We start from the raw sequence: 10448 nt of genomic DNA, 5'->3' as shown, positions 1-10448 counted from the left end.
ATAATACAAAAGGAAGAAGATAGCATAAATTAAATCTTGTTTAAGGTGTAAGTATTCTACGATCACCTACCTGTAGTCACATGCGCTAGACGAACTCCCTACAAAGTTTTTCTGGATCCGGTCGTCATCTCCACTAGGCAATCCAACAACAAGAAAGAGAGACACATTCTCTCATCAAATTTGAATGCACACGAACTCCCAACAAGATAAGATGGGATTGAGGGATTTGTGGAGATCGTGGTTTAAAAAAAATTAAAAGAAAATAAAATTTAAAATCAAACAATATGGATATAAAATAATGATATTTAAACATTTAAACATTTTTAAATTATATCTAACGGTGGGGATCTAATCAAGGTGTGGGATTCATGTGTTAGTTAGAAATGATGGAGTGAGATAATAGTCTTACGTCGGATATAAACTAAAAGTGTAAAAGTTTATATAGTTCAAGTTAGATCACACCAATAATTTTGAATTTTTGGAAAATTGGCCTTTATTTGAACTATCATAATCCAAATCATTTAACATAACTAGCTAATGCAAATTCTAAAATCCAACACTATTGACTTCTAGGGTTGATAATTTTTGGTGCTTTGATGAAAATTTGTAGTTTTAATGTTGTGGGTTATTGTTTTTTGTGATTTTTTGGATCTAACTGACTTCAGATGTTCTTATAAGAAATGTGGATTATATGAATGATGTTTCCGGTGAATCTGCTTAAAATTGGGTGATTTTTTAGGTAAATTTTCTGATTATGAATATACCACCGATATAAAATCATATGAAGATATTTTTTTGTCTTATGATCTATTATGCATTAAGTTATGGACTGGTTGAATGATTACATGAGATGTATGTTCAAAACAAGGCAAGAATTTTAGTTGCTTCCTAGAGTTAATTGCTACGAAATAAATCTTTGGAGTGAGGAAGTAGCTATTATATGTTGAAGTTGTTGCCTCTGAATGAAAAATTATATATATCATTCGGTGAGTTAGTTTTTGTTTGTGTGCAATAACTTAGATGCATTTTTTCCGAATCTCTACATGATCTTAATTTACAATTTTTTTGACTTAAGTTGTTGTGAGATGCTGAGAGTCAACAGATAATTATATTAAATCCCTCTTTTAAGGATAAAGGGTAACTAAAACGGTGCAGAACTTATACAGTCATCCACATAATCGCATTAACACTCCGTGAAACCTCAACATGAGGTAATGTGAATCTTTTATGTAGGCAATCTCTCTTATGAGGAGAGATTACCCCTAATCCGAATACATAATAGAAATGTAATTTCTCTTAAAATTTATTCCGCATGATTGCAAAGAGCACAGAGATAATCATCAACTCACTCTGGAGAATTGAGGGAGACTGGGTCTCCAAATTAAGTACTCTATTTCTAAGCTTAATCACAATTCTCTATAATTGCGGTATTTTTATGTTATGTGCGTATTTCTACTCACCATAAATCACATTGAGTACAATAACTGGGACTTTCACCACAACAGTAATCAAGTAGTCAAACACACAATTAGATTCAAATAGAATGGATTTCAATGAAGAAAACATGTAAATCACATGAATCCAACAACCACTGTTAAAAGATAAACCTTAGAGTTCAATTATGCCCAAACATCTAACAAATTAACTTTTCATTAATAGAGGGCAACTATTCAATCGACATGACACGATGAGAAACATTGAAACATAAAAGCCCCCTTCTCAATTGCACAGGAAAAAGATCACCGGAAAACTCCAAAGAACCTTCCGCGAATGCGGCCAAGGATGAGCTTGACAGTTGCAATCTTTTTCCTCTTGATTATGGATCCAAATCTCCTCCTATAATCTCCCCTTGAGCATTGGAGATTTGCCTTCTCTCTTCCTTAGCTTCCCCCCCAAGAAAAGAATCAAGAAGTTACTCTAAAAATTCTCATAAGATCTATTTATTTATACTCGACTGCTTACGGGCATAAGGACATGCCTGTAAGAAGCTGGAGAAGATGGGTCATGAAACTTATGGGAACACTAATTGTCGTAAGTCCCATTCGTAAGGTATTCTGTTTGTGTTACTATATAGTCCAACTTACGGCGGTAAGCTTCACTTAGTTGCTCTTTGTGACCGTCCTTTCGGGCATAAGCTTATATGGATGCTCCTTAATAGCGTAAGTTCTGCTCGTAATTTCCTCTAATTTGGCTCTGAACTTCCATTTTCAGGCATAAGCATGTCGGCAAAGTTCTCTGGAAGAGGCTTATGGCCATAAGCCATGCCATAAGCTACCTGTAAGTTATCTTGTTTGTTTGTCCTTAATCGATTGATGCCGAGAGAGCTCCATCTTCTTCGTTTTGGATATGGAGTGTTTATTTTGGTTCTCTCTCGTCTTTAAGTGTTGTCCGAAGCCTGATCATGTAAAACACACTAAGGGGGCATTTGGTTGTCAAGAGTGGAGTGGGAGTGAGGGGGATTGGATGCAACCCCTTGTTTGAGTATACATCAATGGGAATGAGAAAGGACTATTGTGGAGGGAGTGACACTTACCCATGTGAATGAGTCTCAATCATCACACATTGAGTGGATTGCCCAATGCTAATGGTGGAAATGACCCATATGCCCCTAGGTTAAAAAATTTCATTATTTTTACCCATATGACCCATATGCCCCTAGTAAAATATTATACTATTGCTATATAATGTTTTTAGCCCAATTCCTATATATATAGCTTATGAATATATATATATATAATGAATTTTTTATGAATTTTTAATTTCTTTAAATATTTTTCTTAAGAAATTACTCATCAATCAATTTAGAACACTAAACAATATAATTATTAAAAAAATTATTGCATTAATAATAAACGAATTAAATAGTGAATTTGAAAAGTTTGTGAAAAATTAATAAAATATTATCTCTAAATTTCTTTAATTGCAAAACACAAATAAAACAATAAAAAAATATTACAATATTTTTATAGAAAAATTTTATCATGTGAATCAAATACGGAATATATATATATATATATATATATATATATATATATATATATATATATATATATATATATTATCTATCGCTTGTAAAAATCAAATATAAAATAATATAAATAAATAAATAAAAGTGTTTGTTTACATTTTTTCCAATGTTTTTAAAAATTATAATTAAAAATAACTCATTATTATATATACAATAGCATTTAATTACATAAGGGCACAAGTACTGTTATTTTATAATATTTATTTTCTATATTTTTTTCATTTCCAATGAATTACACTCTTTAAATCTTATTAACCAAACACATATTTTTTTCTCATTCTTATTTCACTTCCCCTCATGTCACTCTTACTCCACTCCACTTTCAATCTATTCTTGACAACCAAAAATTTATAAATTCAGTATTAAATTTCACAATATATTCGTAATACAAACCATTAAATATACAATATAATATGAAATAATATAATATTATACACTCAACTAACAGGGCCGTTCATTGACTGATAACCAAACCATGTTTTATGCCTTTGAATTTTTTTTTGAAATAAATGAATAAATTATAATTATTAAAATAAAAAAGGTACAGAAGAACTATATATGTATATATATATGCCTTTGAACGTGACCTCATATAACGTGATTATATGTGTTTTTGCTTCAGCTATTTTAGGAATTATTTTTAGCCGTATTCACCAGCACTATGCTATTTAACGCTGACAGCCACCACCTAATTATAACCACCAGCTAACCATTATCAACAAATGCCCAGACAAAGAAAAAGCCTATGAATACGATCCGCCATAGTTCAGTGTCCAATTAATCAATCATAAGTACCTGCTGAAAAGATGGCCTTCGAATCACAATCCTCTTCAATCATCATTTCAAAACGTTTTGACTGGACTCATGGCTAAATCGAATTTGTACTAGAAAGATATCGACGTGAAAACTGGCCAGATCAATCAAAATAGAGTTTTCATTATTATATAGTAAGACTTGATCAAAATTTTATTGGTTGGTTCATCGTAACTAATGATTAACTATATGAAAACTATTTCAGGCCGTAAAATTAAGCCCCATTTAAGCTAATAGTTATTGCATGCACAATTTGGTGACATGTGTTTGTTGTAGCCAAAGCTACTTGATTTAAGTGGTTAGCGGTACAAAAAATAAATCTCTCGTGTGATGTGCAAAGTGGTAAGGGTTTAAATCTTTATTAAAGGAATTAACTTACGAGTGATGTCACAACTAATTCACACGCCATAGAGACATGCAGGCGCTTGTCACTTATATATATATATATATATAATAAAATTGTGTCTGTATTCACTTTGTTATGGGAGACCTATTTTTGTAGTCCCCTCGTGCTCCTCAAATTTAGAGTCATTTAGTCGAATTTTTGGCTTCACTAGATATCCAATCTCAGCTCCATGTCTGAGATTTGATACTCTTGGAGGCTCAACTTAAGCCAGGACACATGGAAGCTAGCTCCTCATTGGAGTTGGTTTATAGAACATTTGGTTGGCAAGGAATAATTGGATATTCAATCACCATCTCCTCCCACTCTTTTTTGTTTTGATTAAAACTGATCATGCATTTCTTTTTGTCATTTGTAGCATAGGACTTTAAAGAGACGGCGCAATTTTAACTTCTTATGTTCCCCTCTTGATACTGGCACCTATCTCCCTTGATCCAGGGATCCAAGGTTCATATTTAAAGATTTTTTACTTTATGGATGGACTGAACATACATAAAAGATGATCCCTTTAGGTGGTTATTTCTTGAAAGTTTTGTCTTATTTCTCTAGCTACTCTTCTATCACTGGTGGCTCACCTAACAATGTAGTTATGATGGTTTTATGTAATTTATACTCTTGTATTACATTACATATTTATTCATGTACCCCAACTTTTAAAATATCTGTTATGGATGTTCTTATTCTTATACCTATAATTGTTTATATATATATATATATATAGATATATAGATATATATATTAGTTTATTCCTCTTCTTCAGTTAAACAAAAAAATAATTCCTTGAGAAATAAGGCACGTCAATAAATCTCAAATTAATCGTAAAATCGAAGCGTTATCAGATGAAGAATCCAATAAGATAAATTAGACCATTATTGTGATTGTGAGCTTAACATACACTAGTCTTATAATACAATCATAAATGTAGGGTACCCCACGAAGAAGAGGACAAGTGAGGGAGAATTTGAGACGTACGTGTATCCACTCTATTTAAAATGAGTTTTTATAACTAGTTGGACCATGTGTCAAATCCAAAATTAATGCACACTTTATATGTATCATTGCTAATTCCAAATCTTACATATAAATTACAAACTAGACAAACATGTTGTCGATATGTATATATATATATTATGGTATTTCATTAATTAGAGACATATATAGTAGGACAAAAATCTGACGTCCCAATGACTTCTTAGTCTATCAATATCGGATTTCATGCATAGATTTAACTGAGGAAGCAAATTTAAATCTCATTTCACGTATGAAGAGAGTAGATCAAGAAGCGATAAGGTATTAACTCTATAGATGTGTACACTCTTTACATTTGGTTTACCCATAATTTGTTTAAAAAAATAAAGATTTGACATGGAGTAGTCATGTTATGATACGTTTATTAAATTAATTAATTACATTTTTTTTTCATATTTAGTAATAAAATGTTTAGATTTAAAAAAAATATTAAGAATAAGATCATCTTAATTGTATATAATTTGTTTTGGGATTAGTGAACTGTACTGAAATATATGATGAATTTTTTAATTTAAATGAAAATTAACAAATTTGAAATTTATCAAGTCGTTCATTTGTAAAGTTTTTTATCATTATTTTACAAGTAAATGAGCCCTTTTTTCTCCTTGGTTTTTAAGTAGAAGTCTAGCTTGTAATTTTTTTTTAAATTCACATCTAGCCTTGTGTAATTATGTGCAAAGAATGTTGTTTGACATGAAAGTTCTTCGGATGAAGCTAAATTATTCTAGCAATGCAATCTAGGCAATCCTTGTACGTATAAGAGCAAATACTTGTTTTTTGGGATGCACTCTCTGTTAAATCAATGTTATTTTCAATTTCGAAGTATAATTAGATATTTGTGTTCAAGTTATACAACATATATAATTGTTCGTGGTTTGAATACTGAACAGATTGCCAACCTTTTGCGCATATATCATCATCATGAATGGAACACCTACTTCTTTTTGGGACAATTGTCTGCACAACATCAATGCCACAAAGAATATATTTGGTCAGAAAATCTTCTTACATCCGGTAGTTTCTATTGATAATTCAATACTGGTCCCCTACTCTCATGGAACTTCACAACTTAGTTTAGGTGCCCCTTAGGAATCATCATTTAGTAAAGACCTCACCTACGTAAAATTAAAATTTTTAATTAAATTTCATAATTTTACTTAACTTTCATATGACATGCATGATAAGTGTTTGAATGAATGTATTTGATTACTATTATTTATAGCAGTTTGCATATAATTGTTGAATATATGATTGAATTTGGTGCTTAATTCACTTTCATTTGGTATTCAAGCAAAAATGAAGACATACAAATCAAGAGGAACAAGTTTGAGGCGATTTGAGCTAATTTTAGAAGAAAAACAGAGATTCTAGAATGACTTACGGGCGAGCTTACGGGGGCGATTACTGTGGCAGTGCATTGTTTATGGTACTGCACCAAATAACTATTTATGATATTGTTACGGGCAGGTTATGATCATAAGGCCCAACCAAAGAACCTTACGGGTATTGTTACGGCCAAAAAGGGTTTATTGTAGCAGTGCACTATTTATGATTACTGTGGCAAATCACTATTTATAGTGACTGTTACGGGCTGGTTACGACCATAAGCCCTAACACAAGAACCTTACGGGCAACTGTTACAGCCGTAGGGTTACTATAACGACTGTAAGATCCCCTGATTCCTGAATTATAAAAGCTAGAAATTAGAGCTTTTGGGGAGCTTCTTCTCTACTCTTTAGCTGCCCTTTAGGCGGTGATTTGAGGGTTTTTCCATTGGATATCTTGTTGGAGAAGGAAGAAAACAAGAGGGAGAGATTGGGAGAAGGTTCAAAGCTTCAAGGGAGCCGTTTGTAATGAGACCTTGCAAGAAGAATTGTCTATTTATGCATTTTTGTTAATTTCACGTTGAGATTTTATAGAGTGTGATGCGGTTGTGGGGTGCATGTATCAGCACTGTACTGAATTAGTTACCTATTCATCCTTGCAAGAGGGGTTTAGTATATTTTGGGATTTCTCTTGGTTCAAATAGGATTGCTATGCTTATTCAACCTTTGTTCTGGACTTATAAAACCCTAGTGGGATTTTACGCTCGAGCATCCCATTTCCCTTTGATTCTCGACAGATTTCTTTTTCGTATTCTTGTTTTTTTTAATTTTTATTATTCTCTTTCTTCTGTTTTTATTTACACACATCACAACTTTTGATTGGGCTAGTTTTCAGAATTAGGATTAGTATTAGTACTCTTGATCTTCCCTGTGGATCGATACCCTGTCTTAGTGCATACTTTACTACTTAAGCAGCACGTACGCTTACGTTAACCCTTATCAATTTATTAAAAGTCACTTAAATTTTTTTTTGAAATGATAACCAATTAATATATATAGAAATTATATTCTACCAACATAGGATATTAGGGATTTTTTTTTATTCTTTTGAAATGAAAGTTTTGCCCATTAGTCAACCCTTGGATAACCCAATGGTATGACACGATATTGCAAGGGGAGGGCAAGGGTTTAAATCCCTTCCCCTGTAGTACTATTCATATGTAGTTCATGCACTATACATTGGGGCTAAATACTGTTCATTAGGGTTAAGTTTAAGGATAGAAAGATTTTTCTAGGAGGTCAATAAGCCACCGTAACTGGTGCATCTCCATATTTGTTTGTCCCTTTGATAATTCTTTTAAAATTTGGGAGAAGGGTGTGCTTGTTGTATATTCGTAGGTTTGCCCCTTAAGTACCACTTAGGAATTAGTATTTATAGTTCAACTCAAGGATGATATAACATAAGTTTTAGTTGACAAGAAATATAATAACGTTAAGGATTTAATTATGACAAATAAAAAAAAAATAAAGCTATTTACGAATCAGTAACCAAAATTGATCGAGATATTTTTTTATTGTTTTAACATTGCTAGTCATTATTATTTTATTTTGGTTGAGCAACTCCAATCATGACCCCAAATCCTATATTTGGGGTCATTTGAAGCTTCAACCCACCTCCAATTTTTACCTCAAATTTTGGGTTTGAGGCTGGAACTCCAGATTTGAGGTTACCAAAAGTTAACCCTAAATTTGGGGTCTCACACATTTAATATTTTTTTACTTAATATTTTTTTTATTATTGTAATTAAAATTATAAAGTTAACAATTCATAAATATAATTATAAGTAGTGAATTTATATAATTATAAATTTTGTGTAAAATTAATTAATTAATAATAAAATTGTTAACAAGATTAATTTATGATAAATTTATTAAACTAAAATAGTTTAAAAAAATATATTAAAAACAATGAAAAACATATGCACTACGAATTTAAAATAAAATACATTCATAATAAAATTGATAATACTCCATAAATATTCACAGATAATAAATTGAGCTACTAAATAATTTTAATAAAATTTAATGTAATGTAAAAACTAATTATATTAAAACAACATATCAATATGATAAAAATATTAATAAAATATTATATTATAATAAATATTTAATTAAATTATTTTTAAAAATAATTAATTTTAAATATTTTATGATTGAATAGTAATAATAATAAAAAAAGGAATGTGTAAAAAATATTTCGAGAATATACCTTTTAGGGGTAAAATTTAGGGTTTATAGTTGAAGTATATATAGTTTATTATAGAGTGGAACTAAATTTGGAATTTTAAGTAAAAGTTAGGGATTGTGAGTTGGAGGTGGTTATAACATATTTAATTGTCTATACAATATTTCCAACTCTCTGTCTCTCTATATAAATACAAGTAGCAGCTAGTTAGATGAGAGCTTAATAATAATCTCATTGTTCATCTTCTACAGTAACCTCACGTGATACGATGAAAAAATACCATACCATTCCAGGCGCCAGGCTCATATATAAAACCTAACCTATAACTCTCTCTTGTCTCATTCTCCTATTCATCTATTTTAGTTTCTAAAAGAGAATCTTAATTAGGTTAAAATGGAGAGGCAACCATGGTGTGACAAAACTGTGAAGAAAGGCCCTTGGACTCCAGAGGAGGACATCATTCTTGCTTCTTACATCCAAGAACATGGACCTCGCAACTGGAGGTCTGTTCCTGCAAACACTGGTTCGTATCCATGCATATCTTTGTATGTACAGATATATATATAGACATTCTTGCATGCATGATGTATGTATATATATCTTTGTATTTAATTTGATCAGGACTTTTGAGATGTAGCAAGAGCTGTAGGCTGAGATGGACTAATTATCTGAGGCCAGGAATCAAGAGAGGCAACTTCACTGATCAGGAAGAGAAGCTCATCATCCATCTCCAAGCTCTTCTTGGTAACAGGTGATCTCTACTTCTTGTTCATCTTCATCATACTATATATGATCCATTCTTACTTGTTTATAAGTATTGGCATGGTTTATATATAGATCTAGTACTTAAATTATATAAAAAAGTAAATGCAATGTACGTAGATGGGCAGCAATAGCTGCTCATCTCCCTCAGAGAACCGACAATGACATCAAGAACCACTGGAACACTCATCTGAAGAAGAAGTTGAGCAACATGCACATGTACCACAACTACGGTGACCATCAGGCCATCATCGCTAAAGGACAGTGGGAGAAGGCGCTGCAGACTGATGTCCACTTGGCTAAAAGAGCTCTTTCAGAAGCTATATCACTTGGCTTGAAGCCATCCACCTCAGCCCAATGCTCTTGCATCAAACCACCATTCTCACCATCCTATGCATTAAGCATGGAGAACATATCTCGGTTGCTTCAAGGTTGGATGACGAATGACCAATCAAAGTCTGTGGCTATCAATGGAGATGAGAAGAAGTCTGCAGACTCTCCACCTCATGACCAGCTGCAACTACAATCACCTGAAACATGGTTGTTTGATGAAATTGCTGGGGAGGTCAGGCATGAATCACTTGGAAGTTAAGTTGCTCCAAAGCTAGTGATGGTGATAAATATGAGTGAAACCATTATTAATTTCTTGAAGTTAAGGTGTGGTCCGTGTGGACATTACGTTCCGCATGATAAATATTGTCTGGTAATACATGTATATTGATAGATACATATAGCCTACTTATTGTACTACTGAATGTGAGATATAATTACTACTTGATGTGAGATATTATTAACATGACAACCTGTCCAGCAATAAAAGAGGAGTTACTTTTTTATTAATTT

The 10448-nt window shown here is 31.9% G+C and overlaps 1 protein-coding gene across 1 annotated transcript; it reads left to right on the top strand.

The window, feature by feature from the left end:
• The first annotated feature begins 9077 nt into the window (after positions 1-9077).
• LOC120261762 (transcription factor MYB30-like) lies at positions 9078-10424 on the top strand. The gene is made up of 3 exons (XM_039269745.1): positions 9078-9366; positions 9465-9594; positions 9726-10424. Exons 1-3 carry the CDS (start codon positions 9237-9239, stop codon positions 10195-10197), a joined length of 732 nt encoding a protein of 243 aa, XP_039125679.1. The 5' UTR covers positions 9078-9236; the 3' UTR covers positions 10198-10424.
• The last annotated feature ends 24 nt before the right edge of the window (positions 10425-10448 follow it).

This window comes from Dioscorea cayenensis, chromosome 5, assembly GCF_009730915.1.
Source record: "Dioscorea cayenensis subsp. rotundata cultivar TDr96_F1 chromosome 5, TDr96_F1_v2_PseudoChromosome.rev07_lg8_w22 25.fasta, whole genome shotgun sequence".
NCBI classification, from domain to species: domain Eukaryota; kingdom Viridiplantae; phylum Streptophyta; class Magnoliopsida; order Dioscoreales; family Dioscoreaceae; genus Dioscorea; species Dioscorea cayenensis.
The sequence above is the reverse complement of the archived record's forward strand: the minus strand, read 5'-3'. Positions and strand labels throughout refer to the sequence as shown.

What these genes read in the sequence shown, in the direction of transcription:
- LOC120261762 (XM_039269745.1), top strand. Translation starts at nt 9,237, where the DNA reads ATGGAGAGGCAACCATGGTGTGACAAAACTGTGAAGAAAGGCCCTTGG. An exon ending in GTCTGTTCCTGCAAACACTG is followed by an intron (nt 9,367 to 9,464) that starts GTTCGTATCCAT and finishes TAATTTGATCAG; the next exon opens with GACTTTTGAGATGTAGCAAG. An exon ending in CAAGCTCTTCTTGGTAACAG is followed by an intron (nt 9,595 to 9,725) that starts GTGATCTCTACT and finishes CAATGTACGTAG; the next exon opens with ATGGGCAGCAATAGCTGCTC.